At 45.1% G+C, this 27,797-nt stretch overlaps 1 protein-coding gene across 1 annotated transcript; it reads right to left on the bottom strand.

Moving 5' to 3' along the window:
- Positions 1-315: 315 nt before the first annotated feature.
- LOC119170310 (pancreatic lipase-related protein 2) lies at positions 316-27,797 on the bottom strand. The gene is made up of 7 exons (XM_075877041.1): positions 27,729-27,797; positions 24,085-24,139; positions 12,014-12,261; positions 10,704-10,925; positions 6,964-7,210; positions 2,494-2,697; positions 316-1,229 (listed from the first exon to the last, which is right to left on the bottom strand). The coding sequence occupies exons 2-7, from the start codon at positions 24,116-24,118 to the stop codon at positions 889-891; spliced, it is 1,296 nt and encodes a 431-aa protein (XP_075733156.1). The 5' UTR covers positions 24,119-24,139; positions 27,729-27,797; the 3' UTR covers positions 316-888.

Genomic DNA, 27,797 nt, shown 5'->3' with positions numbered 1-27,797 from the left:
ATATACACAAGACGTACTGTCACGTACGTACGCCGTAGCAGAACATTGTATCAAGGAAGGGCCACTTGCCTGTATTCGTGTGTTCCAATGACAAGAAGCACGTTAAAGAACCCCAGGTGGTCGAAATTTCCGGAGTCCTCCACTAAGGCGTCTCTCATAATCATATAGTGGTTTTGGGACGTTAAACCCCACATATCAATCAATCAATGACAAGATAATGAGGTCATGTAATAGAGGAATTGTGAGCAATATATGAATGACTTCCTCCTAAGGAGTTAGTGATATTGAGTGTAACATACCAGTGCGACATTCGTTAAAAAATCGTAGATAATTTTAATCAAGCACACGTTGAACATTTTCACCGTTTCAGGTCTTCGCGCACCTTAATTTTAAATACCAACGTCTTACATGCTTGTTACTTACGTTCTTTTTTTTTCTATTTGACCCCAATCGATGGAGCTGACTATTATGGTGATGCAACAATGAATGAACGTCACTCGTATTTACAAAAAATCAATCATAAAGGTTTTTCGAGCCCTAATACAGTGAAAAATAAATAAATAAATAAATGTTTCTCTCACAAAATATTTAGCGTAGACTCTCCGAGAGTTCCCGTTGTAGTTATAAGCATCCCCCGTAATTTGTTGTCCATGCCAGTCGTTAACACAGTTTTTAGCTGACATAACATATAACAAACGTTTGCGTAAGATATGTACTAACTCAAGTTAAAAAGCTTTTTGCCCAAAAGCACTTGTACTGTCTACGCGTACTCGTTCGATAAGGTCTTCTTGGTTCTGCTGCACGTCACAGCCTTAGGCTATGGCTGACTATAGGCGGGGGCCTAGTGAGCCTACATGCGCACAGCTACTACGTGCGTCATTGGGCTCCCTATGTGTGAAGCTTATTTGTAATCCTCAGGTTGTCCCCCGCAGTAGCGGCAAAGCTCGTGGCCGCAGTCAAAAGAGACGAGATAATGACGACTAAAGAAGCGGTTGTCGCCACGGCGCCGCCTGGACAGTGCGGGTACGCGGATGATATGCTGAGGAAATGCTTCCCCCGCAAGTCCGCACTGGCGTTGTGGCCCATAACACCGCAGGGCGCCTCGTCACAGGGCGCGCACCGACGGTTTTTGAAAGCATTGTAGTCGGCGCACAGCAACGTCGGGTAGCTGCAGGTGCGAATGGAGTTGGCGTAGTACAGGGTGGCCCGAGAATGGGAGCAGTCCGGGCCTACGTATAGAGAGTGAGATAGAATACGCGGCTGAAAACAGTTAATAACGCACAGAATTAGTAACGCGCGAAATTTCTTGCTGTACTACCAGTGAAGTTTGTTCTAAGTCGCGCCCAGCGTATACCTCCTGATTTAGAGACTGAACGTAGCCAGGACATAGAGAGGAGGAAGGAGGTTTGAGGACTGTAAACATCCACCCAAACATTCTCCCCAATCTCTCACGTGCATATGTACGCGCGCACATACAAACGCAGCCCGCACCAACACACAAAATATATCTACTCCTCGTTCCGCCCCCCCCCCCCCTCCCTGCGATAAAAATTTGTGGCTCTACACTGGCTGGCATGCTCTCTAACGTTTCCGGGTAATCCATGTGCGTCGGTCTATCGGGTGCCCGGACTGGCCTGGACAAAGGAGGTTTTGACCTGGACTCGCTCTACTGCCATTTTCCTGAAACAGCTCTGTCGTTGACTAAAGCGAAAGCAAGCACTCCTACGGCAATCCAGTGGGGTGAGAGCCTCTCTCTTTCTCTCTTTTTTATTTTACGGCCCAGGTCTCTCCGTCTGGGTACCGCCATCACTGTTCTAGGCCACCATTCCGGAGCAACTATACAGAATGACGGCGATATCCAGTCCGAAGCAACATGTCTAGCCTTCCTTTAGTATACAAGTAACCTCCCAATTTCTCACGAAATCTATTTTTGTACTTCGTAACAACTCAAGCATTGAGCGCAAGCTGTACCCGCAAAAAGCAATCGTCAAGTGACCGTTCACTTTTGTTAAGGCATTGTTAGCTAGAGAACTATTCAAACTTAAAGGAGTAAACCAATTTTCTTCTGTGCTATCTCCAGCATTACCACACCATACACGATAAGGAAAGCCGACTGAGGCAGTACAGTACTGTGAGAGAAAAACAAAGTACTCACTTTAAATAGCTGGTTGACAGCTTATTTACTGAATTGAGATTAAGTGAAGATAACGTTTCTATTATTATAGCGGATGGCCAAGATAACCTGACAATTAGCTTAGGAATACATAATCTGCGAAGTCGTGCATGTCCCGTATGCCCTGCATCTCTAATATTGTATAGCGGTATTAAATTATGACTTTATTATGCATGAAGAAATGTACAAGGATGATCTAAAGTTCGCAGGCCACGCTTCTACAGATATACGTAGAATAGTGACCAGCGAACTTTAGAGCCCCTCCCCCCCCCCCCAGCCTACGGGTACTTTTGGTGACAAAGTAAGCATGTGAGACATACGTCCAAAGCTTCGGCATCCGGGCTGCCGACTGCCCCCGTTCGGGTAGAAGTCCACGTGACCCGAGTTCTTGGTCATGCCCAGGCGGCCGCGGAACGAATTGAAGCCCATGCCCATACTGGTGTGGATGATGTCCACGAATTCGGCGTGCTCCTTGCGCAGGTAAACGCCGAAGTACTCGAACAATGGGCCAGCCGGATCGAGACCTGCACGTGCAGAAAATTAAGAAATCCTGCTCTTCCATTGTGCATCCACGCGCATCATGCACCCAGTTTTAAATAAGTGAGTAAACACTAGTAAGCATGTACGGACGACAGAACTTGAGCTCGAGATCTCCAGTAGCGAGACCTCTCGTCATATGCGCAACACCACAAGCCTGGTCAGCAACAAAAGAAACACGTGTAAAAACACGTTGTGAGAGGCTTTAAGGTATCAATGCCGCATGACGATTCATGCAGCATTATCATGCGATGTTTCAACGCCTTATCCCGTGCAAGCTCTTCACCACATCTGGCGGCTCTGTTGATTAGTTTAGGCTTGCTGCATACTCTCCGGTTGAGTGCCCCATTCTGCGACGCAATGCTCGCCAAAGTTGCCTCGTGAGAAACACGAAAAATAGCCAAAAGACATCCAACTTCAGCAAAAGACAGTAAATGTAGCCAAAAGTAGCCTCGCGTGTTTGGAAACAACCTTGAAGTGTTTTTCTAAATGAATATATGAAAAAAGTCTTCCGGTAGAAATGTAAAGTAGGGTACAAACCATTCAAAATCAGGTTTGCTTAAATTCAAGCATAAATTGTTTACTTTGGCAATTATTTTGTGCAGAATGACGAAGTTTCTTGCGCTGCTGCAAAAATCAGAATGTCTTCACGCGTCTTGCATGACACTTTTCAAAAGGACTTGATAACTAGATAATGACAATGAAAAAATAAACTATATACGGCGTAAGCGGTCTCAAAACTGCAGTTGCTTCGATTGAAAGATAAAGATGTAGTCACTTTCACAATTATTCACTTCGTGGTAATCAAGTTCGACAATTAAATATTTAAGAGTCGGCAACCGTGCCTACAGCACTATTAATAAATGAGAAGTAGTTTATCGGCTATCCAACTTCTAATTACTGCAGAGCATCCTAGAGATGCGGTGTGCTTTCGAGTATGTTGTTTCTTTACAAATCATCAACGGGTGCACACGATATCGTTGCAGTGCTTAGACGGGATTCTGACTTAGAGGCGTCCAGTCGTAATCCCACGGATGGTAGCTTCGCACCGCTGGACTCTCGACCAAGCACATGAACCAAGTGCCCGAATCTGCGGTTCCTCTCGTACTGAGCAGAATTACTATCGCAACGACCGGTCATCAGTAGGGTAAAACTAACCTGTCTCACGACGGTCTCATCAACGGGTGGCTTGTGAAATAAAGCACCTCGCGAACGTTCACCGTGTGCTCAGCAGCACCCCCGCCACACAACTGCCGGGGGGGGGGGGGCGGAATCCCGCACTCTCTTATTAGCAACCTCAACGACACCACTGTACGAGAACTCACAGTTTCTCACCAATCACTGGCAATGCGTCACGCTCCCCCTTTGAGCGGGAGTACGTGCAGGTGACAATATTACCGAAGCCGGGCAAAAGAAACGCCAGATAGAAAACATCTGTCCAACCAATATCCCTCACCTACAGTCATGGTAAACTCTTCGAGCACGTCATCGCTATAGCCACCTGCAAGATTACTTCGAGAACAATGATCTTGTCCCGCATTCAATGTACGGATTCTGGGCACATCTTTCTACGCAGGGCTTCAATAAAAAGAAGTCAATGATGCCACCCCATGGCAAAGAGGAGACAATATTTCCATTTTGACAACAGCGGCGCCTTTGATGACGTTAACCACCAGGTCATACTTAAGGCCATACTAAGCGTAAACATATCTACAGTTACGTTTAAGCATTCCTGACGAACCGTACCACCATGGTCGGTCTTGGCTCCATCCGATCAAATATTATTAAGGTTCAGAACAAAGGCACACTGCCGAGCTCAGTGATTTCCCTGCTACTCAATATCGTAACTATGTTTAGCCTGGCATACGAACTCCGCTCCCTCGACGGCATCCATCATGCAAAGTGCGCGGATGACATCACCATATGGACCTCGTAGCGATGCCTTGGAAGAGAAAAAAATTGGCATATCCCACGTACAGTGAGAATCGATGATATGCGAAGCACGAATGAAAAATGTTGATATGTCACTTTAAAATCAGCATAACGTTACGAGGTGGAGGTAAGTGATGCCATACATGACTTCTGTGTCATGATTATCATGTTTGGATGTGTCGTTTACATTCGTAATCTATTCACGTCACGTGATACGAAATTTAGTATATGTGGAGCTAGCGAAACGGCTGCGAGCGCATCATCAGTGTTAAATGTAGTCATGTTGTTACAAGACACGCATGTCATGATTATCATGTATAGGTGTGTCATTTACCTATATCGTCCGTTCGCGTCGCGTAATACCGAGTTTGGTACATGTGAAGCTAGCGAAACGGCCGTGAGTGCATCATGAGCGTAGCATGTAGTCACGTTGTTACACGACACGCATGTCATGATTTTCATGTTAGGGTCTGTCGCTTGTGTTCGGCATGCAATCATGCCATACCATACCAGTTTTGCAACATGCCATGTGAACGAAACTACCGCAAGAGCTGTAGGACCATGAAATGTATATCATGGCATTCATGACATACATGTCACGTTTTTCATGTTATGACTGGTCAAATATGTTTTCATACACTCATGTTATACCATACCAAGTCTGGTATTGATACCATTATCTAAAGGGCCAGGAGAGCTAAAAGCTGTAGGCGGATAGATAGATAGATAGATAGATAGATAGATAGATAGATAGATAGATAGATAGATAGATAGATAGATAGATAGATAGATAGATAGATAGATAGATAGATAGATAGATAGATAGATAGATAGATAGATAGATAGATAGATAGATAGATAGATAGATAGATAGATAGATAGATAGATAGATAGATAGATAGATAGATAGATAGATAGATAGATAGATAGATAGATAGATAGATAGATAGATAGATAGATAGATAGATAGATACGCTCAAAGTCACCGAAGTTTGCTAAGAATGTTTCGCAATTAAAATAACATGACCTCCAGCAGGCAGACACCTGCGTCGAACAAGACAAACTCGTCCATTGCCTGGCGAAGGCAGAAATCTGAACACTTACGAATCTGGCAGCACAAACTTCCACTGCTAGCGCAAAATGACCCAAGCTAGCGCCTCCGTGTCGTCTTTGCCGGCAAATGGGTCCCAGAAAAAACAATCATTCGTATAGTGGGAATGTAACTACAGTCAAACCGCCGTGTAAGTGACATACTTGCCCTCTTGCGCACCATCGCGCTAGAGGTGGCCCCAATGATATCTTGAGTCGACACTCGTCGCTATGGCATGCGCAAGGGGGACACTCTGAAACTCCCAGGCAGCCTCATGGTCAGTAGGATGACACACAGTTTGTCATACCAAAGATTCAACGAAATCGAACAGGACCAGGTAGACGCAATGCTCTGCGCGGCCTACAGGGCCTCGACATTGTCACGTATTCCTCTCGAATCTACCATTAAAAAAACTAACTTTACGTTGACCTGGTGCAAACACCAGGCATAAAATAGATATGTGGCTGTATACATGTAAAAGACTTTTGATGTACAATTTCATTGGACTCTAAATTTTTGAACACTTATTCTACTCTCTGAAACTGTGTGCAGTTGTGAAAAAGTGAGTTATGATGTTTATTGAAATCCAAATTTGTTTCCGGACTGTTTGTCAATAAGCCGATCATTTCTAACATTGATCATGAACAAAAACATAAATATCCAAAGAAATATTGTCCTGCTAAAGACATTGCTAAGTTCTTTCAGTTTTTCCGATGGAGGTGGAAATGTTGTAGGCCCGTGTGCTCAGATTTGGGTGCACGTTAAAGAACCCCAGGTGGTCAAAAATTCCGGAGTCCTCCACTACGGCGTCTCTCATAATCATATGGTGGTTTTGGGACGTTAAACCCCACATATCAATCAATCAGTTCTTTCAGTTTCTCATCTTTTTGCCCTCTCCCACAACCTATGTACTGAAAAGTTGATCTACGTTGCTTAAGTGCGGAAATTCTGGAAGTATTCACAACTAAAAGATGTAACATTGATGCGAAGTCTAATATCGGCTTATCTTAAATTTTGGCTGTTTAGTTTTGTTTTGATTCTTTTTTCTTTGATTTGACTTCTGTTCTTCTTTCTTCACACACTGCGAGACATTTTCTTTAACTTAGGCCGAACCTGGGCCTGCCATCAGCCATTACCTATAGAACAGGGGCTTATATATCCCCCTCCCTCCCTACCCAATGCAAGGCGCTCAGCAGCCCAATCCAACGAGTGGCGGGGCGGCGACGCGTACCTGTTATCCGTCCCACTTTTGATCCTGTGAGTGAAAGCACGTCTTCGCCGAAGAATCCTCCCGCTTGAGCACCCAGGCTGTGGCCGATGTAGTGGATGCGTGACGGAACCAGAACCCCGGCATCTACGAGCGTCTTGACCATTGTGGCTGCCAGACGTGCCAACGTGCGAGTGCCACGCGCGGCTAGGCTGTAATTGTAGACCCGAGAGCCCTTCGCCCAGTCGACCACGATCACCGTGGCTTTCTCCTGCGATTAATTGAACGATTGATTAACTTATTGGTTAATTGATTTATTGGTTGACTGATATATTTATTTATTTATTTATTTATTTATTTATTTATTTATTCATTTATTGGCGTTATAATTTCAGATCAGTACTAACGCATACACGTATGTCGTAACTGGAGGATATGCATCAACTTTGACTTCATGGGTTCCATCAACGACGCACCTAAATCCAAGTGTGCGAGCATTTATCCGTTTCGCAAAGGAACTATTGCTGCTGGGAACTGAATGCGCATTCTTGTGCGCGGCTGACACAATATAAACGTAATTTGCAGTGAAATTGAGGCAACCTGTCTGTGGAACTTGTGCGAGAGAGGAAAGAAAAAAAAATGCAGGGAGGTCCACCAGTTTAGAATAGTCGTTAATCTACCCTACACTGGGAGCAAGATTGGGGACTATGAAAGCTAAAGTTGCTATGTTTCAGCAATGTTCGAGTGCAAGTGAACGCATGAGAGGGCCGCCGACGATGGCGGCTCAAGTGGAGATTGAATGCACCAGCCATTCCACGTTGCGCGAAAGGTTTACGGGGGTTCCCGGAAAAATAAATGTAGAAGAGATAGTATGGGGATGGGTGGCTTTGGCAAATACTGCGTACTTTATCGGTCGGGCGCGGAAACGCCCCTTTTACGCTCAGCAATAAGCAGATGGTTCATACCTTTATACTTGCCCTGCCATGGTGGCATAGTGGCTAAGGTACTCGGCTGCTGACCCGCCGGTCGTGGGATCAAATCCCAGCTGCGGCGGCTGCATTTTCGATGGAGGCGATAATGCTACAGGCCCGTGTGCTCAAATTTGGGTACCCCAGGTGGTCGAAATTTCCGGAGCCTTCCTCTATACGACGTCTCTCATAATCATGCGGTGGTATTGGGACGTTAAACCCCACATATCAATGAATTAATTCATCAATAAATCAATCAATCAATGGCTTTGTACTTGCTGTGTTTGCGTTGAAGTGATTATAAAAAACACAAAGGTTGATTTGCATACAGCAGCCTGTGCGTTCCTGCCGGCGTCCTCTGGAGATACGAGATGTCGGATGCTGGAGGAGTTAGCTGCTAGCCTTCTTTTAGAACAACCCAATTGGTTTCTATCGCATTCATTGCTACCGAAGTACGTCACAGCGTGACGTCACCGGTGCATGTGCAAAGCGGCAGTTGGCAAAACACTCCCATGGTGACTGAGTGGAGTGCAGTCACTCGGTGCTTGGAGCAAGAATTTTTTTAAAGCTTAATCTTCATCTCACAGTGACAACATTAGCTGTGGTATGTGTCAGAAAACATCTAGCTGTGTGGTAAAGTGCGTGGTGAAATATTTGCCACGCTGGCTGGCAGTGAACGCACGTGGTGACCTGTGCGAGGAGCAGCGGTATTGTCTTCGAAAATGTGCAGTGTTGACTGTGGCGTGTAGTGCACGTTGGAAGGCATCGGCAATATTGGTTCGCCTTTACGGACGGTGATTGATTTGTGTAGTTTAACGTCCCAAAACCACCATATGATTATACGAGACGCCGTATAGTGGAGGGCTCCGGAAATTTCGACCACCTTGGGTTCTTTAATGCGCACCCAAATCTGAGCACACGGGCCTACAACATTTCCGCCTCCATCGTAAATGCAGCCGCCGCAGCCGGGATTCGATTCCGCGAGCTACAGCTCTGCAGCCGAGTGCCTTAGTTACAAACCACCGCGCCTGGGGTACCATCCATTTATCTACGACGAGCAAATTTCCACACTATGAGCAGTGACCCTTCCGCGACCCCTTTCTTTCGAAAGCTGTGACTAGAATATAGCAATATAGAAATTTCTGTCGAAGGAATTGCAGACACGCAGCTCTGCTATGCAGAAAGATGCCGCCGGCGGAACTTTCTTGCCAACCAGCACCTGCTCCGAGAGAGGACATGCTGGGCAGGGTGCCCACAGTGACATCACACTGTTTACAAACAGAAACAGGTCTATTGTCATCAGACGCAGCGATAAATCGAGGGTGGGTTAGACCAGAAGATAGCACACAGAGATGTGTGAAGGAGGAGGGAGAGACTGCAGAAGGGAGAGGGCGATAGGAGTTACGACTATGCTTGGAGGTGCGTATTCTGAGGATACGCGCCAAGCCTATAAACATATTGATTCGCGCTAAGCATGGTGGCGCGTTCCACTTGACAAGTATTTAAGTCTGCTGTCTTCATTTACCGAAGAAGGGTTCATGGGGCTTTAGTAAAACCTCATTTGGTTCTAGTTGGTACATATTCCCGAGTTCAGAATGTACAGTGTCAACACGCAAGAAACGCACGAAGAAAAAACACGGCTCAGACGCTGACTAGCCAGTGCTTTACTTCTTCACACGTCAGTACACATATATGCCCAAAGCAATTTTACGGCCCAGTGGCACACGGCAATAGCCCTAGCATAACGTGTAACAGGGCTGATAGTGTAATAGATACCCGAAGACATGACATCATATTCAGATTGGTGTAGCGATGAAGAAGTATCACTGATACTTGAGCTCCTTTCCTTATGTGGTAAGCTTTTAAGGCTAGCCGTGCATGCTCATTTCTCTTCGGCCTAGGACCAACGTTTGGCAGCAGGTTTCTCCAAGTTCTTGTGATCGCAGTTGTTGAGCCTTTGATTCAGAAAAGAAAAACAGCAAAGAAAGTGGCTGCCTTACTTACGTGAGAAGTTAAGTCCATATGTGGTCCCTTATTCGCATAGGGTCACCCATAAGCTCAAGTTGCTGGCAGGCGTGGTATCCCTGTGGCGTTTTCTGCATCAAACAAGCTGTTGAAGCTACAGTACCACACTTGCGATGTGAGTAGAGGAGGATACCAGATCCGCCACTGTGTTTCCTACGTTCCGTGCCCCGTCGGTTTGGTTTATGCCTTCCCACTCTCATGGCGTAACACGCATGCATGATCTTGGTCAAGCGGGGAGATGCGTGCATGAGCGACTCAGCAAACATGCGCAAAATGTTAACCAGAATGCTGATGAAAGAGAACATCTTGTTGCTCACGCTAATTTTTGCTGCGAGATTTGAAGAGTACGTCGATCCAAGGCAGAAGTGAGCATGGGCATGCGTAGCAGGTCTTAGAAGCTTACCCACAAGGAAAAAAAGCACAACTATGTATCAGTACTGATTTGTCTCTGCGCCCCACCAAATCATATTGGAGGGGCGCAGTGACAAATTAGCACTTCGCATTTCTAGTACGCTATCATCTTGGTTACACGTTCTGGTTTAGAGCCACTGTTTGTGTGCGCATGTGTGGTAGGGTTGCCTTGGACATTTATAAGCACTGACGTATGAAGGAATAAAGCAGTCGTTAATCGGCACTATATAGTGTCGCGCATTTTCTTCGTGGACGTCCTGTGTGTTTGCGCTTTACTTTTAACCACGGGGCTGTCACTCACGCATTTCCGTTGGTACTTGCCAAGGAGCAGCTTTAAGGTCACATGGAAAGTTCACGTACTGTGGCAAGTATTTCGTCTTTGATGCGCTGCACCCAGTTAGCATAGCCCTTGCTGCGGTAGCCGTGGACAATGAAGTAGAAGGTCTGTTTGGGGTCCAGATGTTTGGCCACAGCACTGAAGTTCCCGTCATGGCGCAAAGCAAGCACGGGCTCTCCCTTAGGTTCGTCCGAAGGTCCTTCATCGTAGGCGTTCGAGTAGACTAGGAATTGTGGATCGACATTCTGCAAAGAAATTTGTACGTATTGTGGAACGATTATTTTGTTCACTCAGTCTCTGTTTCATCATTCAACTTCACCAATACTCTTCACCAATACACGTGCTTCATTTTACACTACATCACGCAACATATGGAGTCGCTTGCACGACGGCTGTTGACATAATCATAATTGATGGGGTTTACCTTCCCAAAGCCACGATATTATCAAGAGACGCCGCAATGGAGGGCTCCAGAAATTCTTCTCAATCACCTTCTCAATCGTCAGTCTATAGTTTTTTTTTTCTCTGCCTCACCTATGCCGTGAGAAAACAAACGGCTGTTCACGTAACATTGACCGTTTCCAAGTGTTCTAGAATGCTGACAGTAATTACAGTAATTAAATTACGCTTACGTCATAATTATTCATTTTACGAATCAGTGACAGACTTTCTACGCGTTTTAAGGCAACACGCGAACGTACACAGTTGTTCACTTTGTTGATGCTATTGTTGCTGCTGATGGTGATTAAACATGTATGAGCTATTTTTTCTTGGTTGGACCTTCAAAACACCCCCTCGCTGATCAATTCCTATGATTTGACGCTTGGCATAATTGTAAGTGATTTGCATTTTCTACTTTTGACTTAATATCTGCCTTGCCCAATGTTATTCCACAGTTAAGCACTTGAATATTCAGTTTGGTGAACTTTCAGCTAGACGAACTGTATTTCCTCGCGTTCCTTCAAACTTACTCGAGTGATAATTCACTGTATATATATATATATATATATATATATATATATATATATATATATATATAAGCAACTTCGAATGAACCTGCCACTTTTTTCATTTCGTAATGCATTGCACCTCACACAGGGAGGTTCTTTTCGAACTGCCCTTTCTTATTTGCTGTAGACAGCGCTGCGCAGACACCTGAGTAAGACATCAGCACCGATAACTAACGTCGAAAAATTATTCACTTTAGCTTATTGCACGTTTGTCATAGTAATGCTGAGTATTGTCCCATCCTCCTCCACCCCCCTCCCCTAAGAAAAAAAAAATACCGAGTGCTATGGTGCGCCAGTTATTCCATTCTTTAGCAAGCGTGTACCTCGGGTGTGCGCGGCCATAAGTGTGCCAGGTTCCGGGCCACGTTGAAGACGCCCTCCAGCCCGGCGATCGAAATGGTAGGCGCACTGTCATCGCTGTAGTGTGTCGCCAATCCCTCACGGAAACGCCTGAAGGCTCTCTCCACGTCTTCGATTTCCGCTGCACTCAGTTCCGCATACTCTTCTTCGTCTTCAGAAGTGTGCAGAAAATGTGGCAAAGGTTCGCAGCAGGACCGTAGTACGCAGTTCCCTGAAGCAACGGAGGATGATACTTGAGGGTGGTTTCAGTTACTTCATTAAGCTATGCCCTACAACATAATGATCTACAACTAATACAATATAGAAGATAACTGTCTGCTACAGTAGACACTATGACACAAGAGAGAGAGAGAGAATGAAGGAAATGCAAGAAGGTTGAAAGGCAAGAAGGTTAGTAACACTTCGTGTACTTTAGTAATATATATTCTTTACACGCGGGAAGTGGAATGATTGAGTAGAAGGAAAAGAAAGAAGGCATGAGTCTACGTTGTTCACAGGCCTCACGTAGGGTATAGCTATACAGTCGGACAGTCGGTCACTTGCCTTCAAGTGCATGCATAACGGCTCCTATGACCTATAAGATTACAATAACTCCATCTCCCGCGTGTTATCTGAAAAAAAAATTGCAGCATAGCCACGGAGTGAATGATGGTGAGTGGACGAAGCTCCGGAGGCACATCGGTAAAACCGTGAATATTCCGTGAATTTTGCCCAGTACATCGTCAAAAACATTCGTCCGTCCGTCTGTCCTTCTGCCTGCCTGCCTGCCTGCCTGCCTGCCTGCCTGCCTGCCTGCCTGCCTGCCTGCCTGTCTGTCTGTCTGTCTGTCTGTCTGTCTGTCTGTCTGTCTGTCTGTCTGTCTGTCTGTCTGTCTGTCTGTCTGTCTGTCTCCTATGCATCGCAGTGGAGCGAGCGGCGCTGCGCCATCTCGTGAGCACTCCGAGTACTAGGGGTGGCTACGATGGACAGGCCTACGCCCCTGAAAAAAATCTGCTGTGCACAATGCGTTTACAGGAATTATGAAAAGCCAAAATAGGAGCCTGCCTATTCTCTGCGGCTCTCAAGCAGGTTACAGCGGAGCTTTCACGAATGTCTTAAGCTAATCATATTACATTTGCATGAACGTTTTGGTCGCGGGAACTTTGATGAGCATCTTCACACATGCCAGTCTTGGTCGGTTGTCGCCAAGTTCGATGTACTACACACGTTACGACATCGTGAGTTTCGCATGAAGGCGAAATAAATAGAAGTGTTGTGCCCGGAAGCGTTCGCACGTTGTAAATACATTCCGTTCATCAAGGACGAAATACTAAACCCCCCATTACGGCGCAGCTCCCTTTTATATAATAAATGCACACGTACAATCGTTGTCAAAAGTTTAAGGTCCAGGAGACTCAAGAAAAAGCTGAATAATCCCACTGCTTAGTCAAGCAGCCATCAATTTATATATTCCGCCTGTTTTAAAGCGGGCTGATAGCATGTATACTATGCAGCTCGACCGCATGCAGTCACAAATAGCTGAGAAACTCAAAGTTTTCTCATACCTGGTGGTCCCTAAATATCGCGTGGACTGCAAATGCACTGGAGCGGGCTAAAGTTCACGTGAATTGCCAATCATCCTGTACTTCCTACAAGAAGCAACGGTTAATTGTTGTGTCATTAGCCTAATAAATCGATTGATATTGTGGGGTTGGACGTCTCAAAACCACCATATGATTATGAGAGACGCCGTAGTGGAGGGCTCCGGAAATTTCGACCACTTTAGGTTCTTCAACGTGCACCCAAATCTGAGCACGCGGGCCTACAGCATTTCCGCCTCCATCGGAAATGCAGCCGCCGCAGTCGGGATTCGATCTCGCTACCTGCGGGTTAGCAGCAGAGTACCTTAGCCACTAGACCACCACGGTACCCCCCTCTCTCAATAAATCAACCAATTGGAAAAGTGCATTCACGTACATGTATGACGCTGAAGGGTCACGTGCGCTACACGTGGGCGTATATTTCCAATACACCATGCAAAGTACTCCCAACGTGACATATAAATCTTTACACCATTCTCAGTATGTACACACTTGACAAAAATAACCAGAAAAGTGAGTACAGAAAAGTTTGTCCTCCATTCACCCATGGTGTAGAGCAATGGCATTTTGAGCGTCACAATGCAATTTAGTCACGACATTCGCGTTTTGATTACGTTGAAGGTGCTACACCATCGTCAAACCCCACAACAGTCAACGTGCGCCTGAGTTTCGAAGATAGTCGGTGATCAATACGTACGTCTGTGGGAGCAAGCATCGATACAGAGATGCCAGTATTACCGGAAAGTACAGCCAGGAAAGTCGCTTTATAAGCGCTATCGAAAAAATATTTTACATCGTTTATTTATAGCACTGTTTATATACGATCATTTTCCTTCTTAGTGCATGATACCTTCATTTGCGTTCTTCTTGCACTGACATCTTTTTTTATTTTTAGTTACACCCAATCAACATCAGCGTAAAAACCAGAATGTTGTTGTTTACCTAACATTGTGCACAGCACAGCGGCCAATTTCATGACGCCGTTCGGTAGAGGTGCCTGAAATAAAAGCGGACACGAAGGATTAGCCGCGTGAAGGCTTCGATGTAAGGAATCCACCATCGCATGTATTGCATAGTGCATACTTTGTCACCTATTGCACGCCTAGCTTATGCGAAAGTACTCTACCATCATCAATGTGACCTTAAGCCTTCAATCCCCCAGATCTGTTTGTTGTCGCTGTTCTGACTACTGTAAGTCAAAATTAGCTGTTGTTCAAGTGATGCCGATATTCCTCTCGTATATTCCGCGTATCTCACTGTGAATGTAACTGTCAACGGGCTAATGGTCAAGCAGTGACTGCAAAAGCTTCTCGATATCTCAGTGTAGGCCATAGAATGTAATTATACAATTAATGACAACCATTGTACTAGTAACTTAACGTCTCAAAATCACGATATGATTATCAGAGACGCCATAGTGGAGGTCTCCCGAAATTTAGACCACCTGAGGTTCTTTAACGTGCGCCTAAAATTGAAGTGAACGGGCCTCAAGCACTTTAGTCTACATCGAAAGAGTGGTTTCCGCGGCCGGGATTCAATCCCGCGACCTTCAGGTCCAGACTCCACGGCCGAGAGCCATATAACCACTATACCACCATGGCGGGTTCCCGCAGAGTGTCAGCAAATGCAATGCTCACTGGGAATACCGCCTTTTCGTGAACAACAAACCTAATCGTCAAATTGCCGGAAATTCCACTGTTTTAGAGATTTTGTATTACGCCCCGAAAGCACAGCGTGATAACGATTCGCGTCGTAATGTGAATCGGGTTCACTTTGAGCCGCGCCTCCTGGTGCTCAATGCGGGAAGGACTAAGCCACGTACATGGCGTGCGCAAGCGATGATAAAAACGCTGTGTTATGCCTCCCGATAACGTTGAAATGCTTGTCGAGAGGGACATTATAGAAGCGAAGTTCTCTGAAATGAGATATTGAGTTAAGAGCTCCCGCTCCTGACGATAAACCGAATGTGATGGATACCGTTTGTGTGCCCCTTTACCTGGCAGAATATCATCCCTGCGAATAGCGATATCTATTTCATATCCTGTTTTGTTCTATCTGTTTCGCTGTGGAGAGGTTGAGGTTCATATTACCTCGGCTATTTCATATAAAAAAGTTCTGCAATGAAAAAAATAATAATGAATGTTACACAAAGTGAACAATCGCCCAAAAAAATAGCACACTGAGAACAGTTGATAACACGTTAATGTACAGTTTGCTTGCAAAAGTTCACACTGTCATGAAACGTTCACACGCACACCTTTCTATCTTTACACACAGCATATGTACTAACACATCGTTCCATATATCTCAACGTTTGTATATCACAAGCGCTTATCCAGTTTGGTCTCTACTAAGAAGTCTGTCGGGAAGATATTCGTCTTTTTCCGAAAGTGCATCACAGGCAGTGGTCAAAGTAATTTCTTTGATGTCAGAGGCCGTTTTTTCTAAACATTCTAGTTTCTTTATTTTTTCTCTTTCATTTGTGCACTTTACGCACTCAAAAAGAATATGGCGAACACTTTCATCTGCATGACCGAAGTGGCATTCCAGTGAGTTGGACAGATGTATTTTGTGCAGGACGCTGTTTTTGTCTCCATAGTTTCCACAGAAAAGGAGTCAGCTGCAGTGAACATGTAAAAATTATATAGTGAAAGACTGAGTGCATTCCTGATAGCAGAGGTACATGTTATCTTACTATCTCATTCGCTAGTCCCAATATCACGATTAGTTAAATCAAGCATTGTACTATATAAGCCAGCAAACTAGACGAACGTGGTAAGTTTTTCGTTTTAAAACGTTTACTTTTTTTGTATTTTCAGGCTTTGGAAGAAATGGTTGTTCACGTCGCTGCAAGAAAGCACGCTCGTAACGTTCACCTGCTACGATACGCTTTCCAGAAATGTTTGCGCATCTCCCTCCGCCGAGTGTTGTTTTCCTTCCCCAGTGCAGGGTAGCCTACCGGGGCTCAGCCCTGGTTAATCTCCCTGCCTTTCTCCTTATGCTCTCTCTCTCTCTCTCTTTTCTAAATATCTTTAAAAGCTTTTCGTCAGATTTTCTTTTTTTTTCGATCTGCAGCATTGACGAAGCCGTAGATGCAACATATGCTGCAAACAAGTGAGTGCGAAAGCGGTTCGTATTCGCGCGCTTCAGTTCACTGTGGATGCATGTAAGCCGCGCGCATGCGCATGGTTTGACTACGTGAATGTTTGTAAATACTTGTAACTGCGTGCAAGTGATCACTTGGATAACCCGTCCGCAGTCACACGGCATCATTCGACTAGGTGCGTACGGTCTCAAAGTCAGACAGTGACCATGTTCTGCACACAAACAAATTGAGTTCTGTGTGCGGAAGGCTGCGAATGTGCACACATATCGCTGGCGTTTTGCAGCGTTCATCGAAAGGAGATATGTTGAATTACTGATATTCGGCAGACACGATTAGAATGGCGGAATATTTAAAAATACCTCCCTAAAGGAACGGACTCCACAGGAAATTGCGTACGTACGAAAAAAATTATGCCGATGACAAAGGATAACGTCACCATTCTTTCGCGGCAAATGGTGTCAGCCAAGCGTTATTATTGTCATTTGGTTCCCACCGGAAGTTCCCGTTTTCACAACGATGACGTTAAGCTCCATTTACGGCTGTTTCATCGTTATTTTCTTAACGCATGGGTTCCTATGAAAGCTTCGCTACCACGTATACTTGTCATACTGACACACACCCTGTATAATATAGTTACAACACGTTCGAGGCAAAATAGCTATAGTTGGATGCAGCTTTAGAAGTCCGCGGCATTTCCTCTTCAAAAGCGAATGCACACAAGCCCTCACCAATGGGCGCGCACTCCCGGCTGACGTCATGAGCCCGACTTCTGGTGACGCCGGTTTCACAGAGCTTTGGTGTCTAAATCATTAAACACCATATATGGACAGTGATACCAGATAGTTGAAATTAGCCAGAGGGTATATCATTTATTTCTTACGAATGCCTACTTTAATCTATTTTCCGGTTTTGGCACATACGCACTGCCTTTTCAAGAAATTTACAGCCCATACTCACTACAAAACCGCCTTTCAGGAGTTGCAGAACAGGTAGTCTGCATACCTGCAATATTTTATAGCTTCATATCAAAGAAAGAAAAATGTGGACCCTCTTTCCTTTTACTGAGAACAGTGTCATGCACTCGGTGTGAAGTTTTCTGTACTGATCGATGCAGCCTCGACAAATCGTTCGCGGTTGTAAGACAAAGCCGAAGTGTTAGCCACAAAAGAGCGGTGATCTAGCAGCGCAGTTTTTCTACGCACACCAAGCGTTTGCACTCACGTTCAGAAAGATAGCGGAGATATCCAAGGACAGGTTACTCGGTCCGCTCGTTCGTAGGCGACGCGCCGAGCCTGCGGACGTCTGCAATCTGAAGCCGCTAAATATACAGCGGGGGAACGGGCAACGAGCGCTGATAATAGGTTCCTATCAGCTATCCCTGGATAAACTGTGGAACAACCGACCCACCTGGCAATATTATCAGAACTGACACTTTAGGCCCACGTGTTTATTCAATGTACTTGACGAGATGCAACCGTGCCTGCCTCAGATGCTTTGCTAAGTTTCGAACTTTGTTAAGATTGCTAAAGTAATCAGTGTATTACTAAAATTGTAAAGATAAGTTAACTTCGCCTAAGATTAAGGTATAAAATTGTCTGCGTAGTTGCGTGCTTCACTACAAATGTCGTCGAAAGACGATAGTCTTTTGCAGGCCTCCTTTCGTGCATCGCGTTTTCAGCGCAGCATACTAGAGTCGTTATATAATAATACGCATCTATGTATTTTTACTAAGGGACCCCCCTATTACTTGCGTATAGATGTTGTGCGTCATATATAGGTAATATTTGCTTTTTACTCTACTATATACGTTCAGGAGTATGAACGCAACCACCAGTTCAGCATGGCTGGGCGATAAGAAATGCTTAAACTTTGGCCGGGTGGCAGGATCGTTCCGTGTGACAGGCACACAAATAGACAGACCACAGTTTCTGCATTCTAGTATCACAAGAAAGCCTACGGCGTATTTAAAACAGCGCTCATCACGCGGAGCGAAAGAAAGAAGTGACACACACGATGCTCATCTTGCAACTGAGCCGCTTCACTTCTTTCGTTCATCACTGCTTTCTTTTGCCCACGATTGCAAGCAATGGATTACATGATGATTAATGATTGATTGATTTGTGGGGTTTAACGTCCCAAAACCACCATATGATTATGAGAGCCGCCGTATATAGTGGGGGGCTCCAGAAGTTTCGACCACCTGGGGTGCTTTAACGTGCACCCAAATCTGAGCACACGGGCCTACAACATTTCCGCCTCCATCGGAAATGCAGCCGCCGCAACCGGAGTTTGATCCCGCGACCTGTGGGTCAGCAGCCGAGTACATTAGCCACTAGACCCCCGCGGTGGGGCAGCGATGCGTTAAAAATAACGGCATTAACGGTAACGCGTTACTTTTTCCGGTAACTTAGTAACGCACTCCTTACCGTTTCGGAATTGTAACAAATTGTTACCATCTTTCGGTAACGTGAAGTTTCGCGTTACTCCTTACATTCTATTCCAACTATTCCGCGAGTTTCACGCAGAACTCCTTCGTGTCCAATGCATGGTTTTGAAATGTATATTGCTGTTCTGCAATACGTCGTAGTTATAAAAAGTTGTACGTACAATACTCCAGTGATGTTTATCAACTATATATTCGAAATAAAATTTTCTATCTAACAGCTAAATAAAGTTCTTTGTATGTAAAAATAAAGTTTTTTGTATATATGTATGTCTCTAAGAGCTATAGTGCGGGTATAGGTTTTTATAGTTGCTGCATTTTGGCTGAACCTTGTATGTCATTTCGTGAACACTCGAAATTTTTTTAGAGAATTATATATGTTCAAACAAAAATATATGTTCACGCATTAAAAAAATTTCCCCCGGAACTAAGCTGCCAAAAGATTTCTGCATGACTACACTATCTGAGCCTCCGTCTCTTTAGGGGAGGCACCATTAAAGTGATACCAGATTTGTTGAGAATTGAGTGATGTTTCCTTTGTGGATAGCGTTGATGATGAAGTCTCATTTTGTGCTCAACGTTACACTGAGAAAACTGTCTTTTATTGCGTACCACAGAAATAGAAGCTATCACGTGCCTCTGCAGGCAACATGACGGGCCAATATACATAGTATTGCTGGGGTAAGGCATACTTTATTGAAAGAAATCGAACAGCTAGGATAACAGGCGGCCGTCGTGGACGCAGCCTGGGTGAAAGGCCAAAAGGCCTACGTGGTTGTGGTGGTCGACAGCCAGGGAGAGACACGGAACGCCCTGCCTATACCCACTAAGGATTTCACGGTTGCGGAACAAGCCGCGATTGCTTTAGCTATCAGGAACAGAAAATGGTCATACGTCTATAGCGACTCCAAAGCAGCAATTACGAGCTTCGACAAGGGCCATGTCGCTGGGACTGTGGTTAAACTTATGAACAAAGTCAATCCTATCGATACTGAAATTCGATGGTTTCCTGCTCATATGGGACAAGCGGACGAAACTCGGGTCAACCTCGTTGAGGGGACGAATGACCTGGCACGAGGACTCGCCTGCCGTGCCGGTCAGACCCGATCCGACGCCCACTGCCATTCCGGGGGCTATAAAGATAATTTAATCACTTACAACGACATCACAGAATATTATTACTTGGGGTGTAGGCGATTCCCACTGCCACACGCAAAATTGAACAGCGCTCAGGCAGTCACGCAATGTTTACTGCAAACCGGAACTCACCCAACTCCGTATTATAGGGCGAAGCTTTGTATAACGGCACCCGTTTGTCTCTCGCAGTATGTAACAAGTATAACATTTTGACCTCCAAGGTGGTGCCGGTGAGAGATTTCTTCTGTGCGTTGTTTAACAATAAAAAATAATTTTCAATGTACATGTCAATGCCTGCTAATGGGGAATGAGAGACAAGAGCATTCAGCTTTTAGTTAACGCGCAGGCTGCAATCACCATTAACAGCCATTGGAATGTACATTGAGCACTATCTGACAAGAAAGGGTTGCTACGTTATACTCGCTGGGTGTAACCTCTTTAGCTTTAGAAAGGTTCAGCGAGCATTGAGCCGCAGTGCCATGAATACAATGAACTTGTATATACCATGAATGAACTCGAGGTGGTTAAAAATGGGAAGTAGATACGAAGTGCAAGCCGTAAGAAAGTAAAAGCCGAATTCTCCGCCTCTCATTTCCCATTAGCAGCCATTGGCATGTACATTGAGCACTATCTGACTGAAAAAGTTTGCTGCGTCATACTCGCTGGGCGTAACCTCCTTTGTTTTCGAAAGGTTTAGCGAGCGTTCGGCCGCAGTGCCATGAATACAGTGAACTAGTATATACCATGAACTCGAGGTGGTTAAAGGTGGGAAGTGGACCCGAAGCGCTAGCCGTAAGAAAGTGTGCGTGTGCCACCTCTCGTTTAGTCCTTGGAATGTCCGCTGGATGGCGGTGCTTCTATATGGAGAATATATGATGAAAAGATGCGAGATGGTGGTACTTGGAGTGTTGAATAGATGGACGAACGGACACATAGACAGACGCATGGATAGACGCATGAACGGACGCAGGGCTGCATGGACGAACGCAGGGACAGACGCACGAACAGACCCACGCACGGATGGGCTGATGGACGCATGGACGGTCACACTGACGGACGCATGGACGGACGGAAGCAAGAACGAATGGACGGACGAATTCTTCGCCCCACTCTCCATCATTCACTCCGTGGATATGCTGCCATTTTTTTTTTCTACCTAAAATTCTCCCTGACAGTGAAATTCAAGGCAAGTGTGACGTGTGCAATGGCATCATTGGGATCAGACACATGCCGGCGGGCTGTCCCGCGACTCTCGTCGACACCTAAGAACAGTGGCTTTACTGGCAGACGATGGTGCGGCGAAGCGCGTCTTATCAAGACCATCTACGGGCAGTCCAGAAGGTCCACGATGACGCCGCAAAGCTCGGCCTGGCGGTACCGGGCTTCAGGACACAAATAGAGTTTTGTGAATGAATGAAGGCATACCTGTGCAAATTATTCTCGTTAACTATGTATTTCAAGGTAAATTATTGTTTGAACTAGAAATTTTATTTGAAGCTTAAATAGGAGCTTTATAAAATTGTTACTGTAGCTTTCAGCAGCGAAGGCAATCTGATTCAGATTTATGACCCTGTAACGGCCGAAATAACGTGCATTTTTTTTGGGGGGGGGGGGGGGAGGGGTGGAAACGAACAGGTCATTTTTTTTTTGTAGGTAACGTAGGGCGGTAGCGTGTGCCCTTTTTGTTAGCGTAAACAAGTAACGTATTTAGACTTTTTTTTTGCTTACCACATCTTTTGGTCATGCGTGTTAAGCAATGTTTCATATTTGTATAATGGAAACGCACCAACTAGCTTATGCCTGACTTCTTTAATTTCCCCTAGTTTATAATTAAAGTGGTATGATTGTGATCACGCAGGCTTTTGGCGGTAAAGGCAGCAGAGGACCGCCGATGTTGCATTGCAAATCCTGTTTACTTGCCATTGTTATCTCCGGAGGGCAGGGGACCAAGGCAGGCTGGGTCAAGCGGCACGTAATCGCTTCACTTTAAAATTTTGTATATCGATCGCGATGATTGTTTTCTTTCGAATTCGACCAACGGGGAGGGGCTAGGCGGGAGGCACTGCGGTGAGACTCAGCCTAGAGCGAATACCTCAAATGGCGGCCATTTTCAATTATGCATAAGAACGGCAGTATGAAAGATAAACAACTCACCAATGCCAGTACTCTTCTGGCTGACTTTCAATTTGCTCGTTTCCATATCTTAGCTGAGTGACCATCCTAATTAAGCGCGATGATAAAAAAATTGTGCGTTTTTTGTGCAGCATGCTCCCACGCTAAAAGAGAATGTATCTTTTATCAGTATAGTATATCATGGGGGTTGTGAAAGCGAATTGAGGGTGAGGTGGAGACGAGAACGATTATAAAGGTAGAGAGAAAAAAGAGATGAAAGGGAAAAAAGAAATAGAAAAAAAGGAAAGAAATACAAATAAAGATAGAAGGCCAGAGAGAAAGAGATAGATGTGAACTTTGAATTTCTGATGTTATTTTGTCCCAGGATTAGCCGACACTCAGTATTTATTTAAAAAAAAAGAAGTCAGAAGTAACGTTAACGTAACGAAGAAATGTAACTGTAACGAGTTTCTTTCGTATTTAAAGAATGTTAACGGGAACTCGTTCTCAAATTGGGAAACCTCTAACGTGTATATACAACAAGCAAGAAGGAGGAGTGACAGCCCTCCTCTTCTAACCGATCCTCCCCTCACCCACTGAACTCACTCAGCAGGCAGTGAAAGGAAGGAAGAGGAATGTGAAAAGATAAGAATAAAGAGGTCAGTTTAAAGTTGGGATATGCGCCGTCCGAAAGTTTTTCATCAGTGCAGATACTCGTGTTTCAACGCGTTCCGTGTACAGAAATGACAGTTGAGAGGCATTCGCATAAAGAAAACATTCAGTTGATTGACTGATATGTGGCGTTTAACATCCCAAAACCAACATATCACTATGAGAAACGCCGTAGTGGAGGACTCCGGAAATTGCGACCACGTGGGGTTCTTCAACGTGCACCCAAATCGGAGCAGGCGGGCCTACAGCATTTCCGCCTCCATCGGAAATGCAGCCGCCGCAGTCGGGATTTGATCCCGCTACCTGCGAGTCAGTAGCCAAGTACCTTAGCCACTAGACCACCACGGTGCCCCCCCCCCCCCCGCCCTCCCAATAAATCAACCCATTGGAAAAAGTGCATTCACGTACATGTATGACGCCAAAGTGTCACGTGATCTACACGTGAGCGTATATTTCCAATACACCATGCAAAGCACTCCTAACGGGACATAAAAATCCTTACACCATTCTCAGTACGCACACACTCTACAAAAATAACCAGAAAAGTCAGTACACTGTTTGTCCTCCATTCACCCGCGGTCTAGGACAATGGCATTTTGAGCGTCACAATGTAATTTAGTCGCCAAATTCGCGTTTTGATTACGTTGAAGGTGCTACACCATCATCAAACCCCGCAACAGTCAACGTGCGCCTGAGTTCCGAAGATAGTCGGTGATCAATAAGTACGTCTGCGGGAGCAAGTATCAATACGGAGATGCTAGTATTACCGGAAAGTACAGCCAGGAAAGTCGCTTTATAAGCGCTATCACAAAAATACAGAATCAATTTCACATCGTTTATTTACAGCACTGTTTATATACGATCATTTTCCTTCTTAGTGCATGATACCTTCATTTGCGTTCTTCTTGCTCTGACATCTTTTTTTTTTCTATTTTGAGTTACACCCGATCTACATCAGCGATAAACCAGAATGTTGTTGTTTACCTAACAGCGTGCACAGCACAGCGGTCACTTTCATGACGCCGTTCGGTAGAGGTGCCTGAAATAAAAGTGGACACGAAGTATTAGCCGCGTGAAGCCTTCGATGTAAGGAATCCACCATCGCATGCATTGCATAGCGCATACTTTGTCACCTATTGCACGCCTAGCTTATGCGAAAGTACTCTACCATCATATCAATGTGACCTTAAGCCTTCAATCCCCCAGATCTGTTTGTTGTCGCATTTCTGACTACTGTAAGTCAAAATTAGCTGTTGTTCAATTGATGTCGATACTCATCTCGTATATTCCGCGTATCTCACTGTGAATGTAACTGTCAACGGGCTAATGGTCAAGCAGTGACTGCAAAAGCTTCTCGATATCTCAGTGTAGGCCATGTAATGTAATTATACAATTAATAACAACAATTGTACTAGGAACTGAGCGTCTCAAAACCACGATATGATTGTCAGAGACGCCATAGTGGAGGTCTCCCGAAATTTAGACCACCTGAGGTTCTTTAACGTGTGCCTAAAATTGAAGTGAACGGGCCTCAAGCACTTTCGTCTACATCGAAAACGTGGTTTCCGCGGCCGGGATTCAATCCCGCGACCGGCGGGTCCGGACTCCACGGCCGAGAGCCATAACCACAATACCACCTCGGCGGATTCCCGCAGAGTGTCAGCAAATGCAATGCTCCCTGGGAATAACATCTTTTCGTGAGCAACAAACCTCATCGTGAAACTGCTCGAAATTCCACTGTTTTAGAGATTTTGTATTACGCCCCGAAAGAACAGCGTGATAACGATTCGCGTCGTAATGTGAATCGGATTCACTTTGAGCCGCGCTTCCTGGTGCTCAATGCGGGAAGCATTAAGCCATGTACATGGCGTGCGCAAGCGATGATAAAAAGGCTGTGTTACGCCTCCTGATACTGTTTAAATGCTTGTCGAGAGGGACGTTATAGAAGCGAAGTTCTCTGAAACGAGATATCGAGTTAAGAGCTCCCGGTCCTGACGATAAACCGAATGTGATGGATACCGTTTGTGTGCCCCTTTACCTGGCAGAATATCAGCCCTGCGAATAGCGATATCTATTTCATATCCTGTTCTGTTCTATCTGTTTCGCTGTGGAGAGGTTGAGGTTCATATTGCCTCGGCTATTCCATTTCAAAAAGTTCTGCAGTGAAAAATAATAATATTAATGGATGTTACACAAAGGGAACAATCACAAAAAAAGCATACCGAGACCACTTTATAACACGTTAATGTGCAGTTTGCTTGCAGAAGTTCAGACTGTCATGAAACGTTCACACGCACACCTTTCTATTTTTACACACAGCATATGTACTAACACATCATTCCATATATCTCAACGTTTGTATATCACAAGTGCTTATCCAGTTGGGTCTCTATTAAGAAACCTGTCGGGAAGATATCTGCCTTTTTATGAAGGTGCATCTCAGGCAGTGATCCAAGTAATTTCTTTAATGTGAGAGGCAGTTTGTTTAAACATGTTAGTTTCTTCTTTATTTTTTCTTTCATTTGTTCCCTTTACGCATTCAAAAGTAATATCGCGAACATTTTCATCTGCATGACTAAAGTGGCATTCCGGTAAGTTGGATCGATGTATATTGCGCAAAAGGCTGTTTTTGTCTTGAAAGTTTCCACAGAAAAGGAGTCAGTTGCAATGAACGCATAACGACTGTAGCGAAAGACTGAGTGCATTCCTGATAGCAGAGGTACATGTTATCTTACTATCTCATTCGCTAGTCCCATTATCACGATTAGTTAAATCAAGCATTGTACTATATAAGCCAACAAACTAGACGAACGCGGTAAGTTTATCGTTTTAAAGCGTTTACTTTTTTTGTATTTTCAGGCTTTGGAAGAAAGCGTTGTTCACGTCGCTGCAAGAAAGCACGCTCGTAACGTTCACCTGCTACGACACGCTTTCCAGAAATGTTTGCGCATCTCCCTCCGCCGAGCGTTGTTTCCCTTCCCGAGTGCAGGGTAGCCTACCGGGGCTCAGCCCTTGTGAACCTCCCTGCCTTTCTCCTTATGTTCTCTCTCTCTCTCTCTCTCTCTCTTTTCTAAATATCTTTAAAAGCTTTTCATCAGATATTTTTCTTTCGATCCGCAGCGTTGATGAAGCCGTGGGTGCAACATATGCTGCAAACAGGTAAGCGCGAAAGCGGTTCGTATTCGCGCGCTTCAGTTCACTGCGGATGCATGCAAGCCGCGCGCATGCACATGGTTTGACTACGTGAATGTTTGCCAATACTTGTAACTGCGTGCAAGTGATCACTTGGATAACCCGTCCGCAGTCACACGGCATCATTCGACTAGGTGCGTACGGTCCCAAAGTCAGACAGTGACCATGTTCTGCACACGAACAAATTGAGTTCTGTGTGCGGAAGGCTGTGACTGTGCGCACGTTTTGCTGGCGTTTTGCAGCGTTCATCGAACGGAGATATGTTAAGTTGCTGATATTCAGCAGGCACGATTCGAATGGCGGAATAATTAAAAATACCTCCCTATACGGAACGGACTCCACAGGAAATTGCGTACGTACGAAAAAATCATGCCGATGACAAAGGATAACGTCACCATTCTTTCGTGGCAAATGCTGTCAGCCAAGCGTTATTATTGTTATTTTTTTTCCACTGGAAGTTCCCGTTTTCACAACGATGACGTTAAGCTCCATTTACGGCTGTTTCACCGTTATTTTCTTAACGCATCGGTTCTTATGAAAGCTACCACGCATACTTGCCATACTGACACATACCCTATCTAATTTAATTACAACACGTTCGAGGCAAAATAGCTATAGTTGGATGCAGCTTTAGAAGTCCGCGGCATTTCCTCTTCAAAAGCGAATGCACACAAGCCCTCACCAATGGGCGCGTGCCCGCCGCGGTGGTCTAGTGGCTAAGGTACTCGGCTGCTGACCCGCAGGTCGCGGGTTCGATTCCCGGCTGCGGCGGCTGCATTTCCGATGGAGGCGGAAATGTTGTAGGCCCGTGTGCTCAGATTTGGGCGCACGTTAAAGAACCCCAGGTGGTCAAAATTTCCAGAGCCCTCCACTACGGCGTCTCTCATAATCATATAGTGGTTTTGGGACGTTAAACCCCACAAATCAATCAATCAATCAATCAACCAATGGGCGCGCACTCCGGGCTGACGTCATGAGTCAGACTTCCGGTGACGCCGGCTTTAAAGAGCTTTGCCGTCTAGTTCATTAAACACCATATATGGGCGGTGATAACAGACTGTTGAAATTAGCCAGATGGTATATCATTTATTTCTTACGAATGCCTACTTTAGTCCATTTTCCGGTTTTGGCACATACGCACTGCCTTTCAAGAAATTTACAGCCCATACTCATTACAAAACCGCCTTTCAGGAGTTGCAGAACCAGTAGTCCGCATACCCGCAATAGTTTCTAGCTTCATATCAAAAAAAGAAAAATGCGGACCCTCTTTCCTTTTACTGAGAACAGTGTCTGCACTCGGTGTGAAGTTTTCTGTACTGATCGATGCAGCCTCGACAAATCGTTCGCGGTTGTAAGACAAAGCCGAAGTGTTAGCCACAAAAGAGCGGTGATCTAGCAGCGCAGTTTTTCTACGCACACCAAGCGTTTGCACTCACGTTCAGAAAGATAGCGGAGATATCCAAGGACAGGTTACTCGGTCCGCTCGTTCGTAGGCGACGCGCCGA

This window comes from Rhipicephalus microplus, chromosome 2, assembly GCF_043290135.1.
Source record: "Rhipicephalus microplus isolate Deutch F79 chromosome 2, USDA_Rmic, whole genome shotgun sequence".
Lineage (NCBI taxonomy): Eukaryota > Metazoa > Arthropoda > Arachnida > Ixodida > Ixodidae > Rhipicephalus > Rhipicephalus microplus.
Note: the sequence above shows the minus strand (reverse complement) of the source record. Positions and strands in the feature narration are given on the sequence as shown.

What these genes read in the sequence shown, in the direction of transcription:
- LOC119170310 (XM_075877041.1), bottom strand. Translation starts at nt 24,118, where the DNA reads ATGAAAGTGACCGCTGTGCTGTGCACGCTGTTAG. An exon ending in TATGGCCGCGCACACCCGAG is followed by an intron (nt 10,926 to 12,013) that starts GTACACGCTTGC and finishes ATTTCTTTGCAG; the next exon opens with AATGTCGATCCACAATTCCT. An exon ending in AAAAGTGGGACGGATAACAG is followed by an intron (nt 2,698 to 6,963) that starts GTACGCGTCGCC and finishes CTGCACGTGCAG; the next exon opens with GTCTCGATCCGGCTGGCCCA.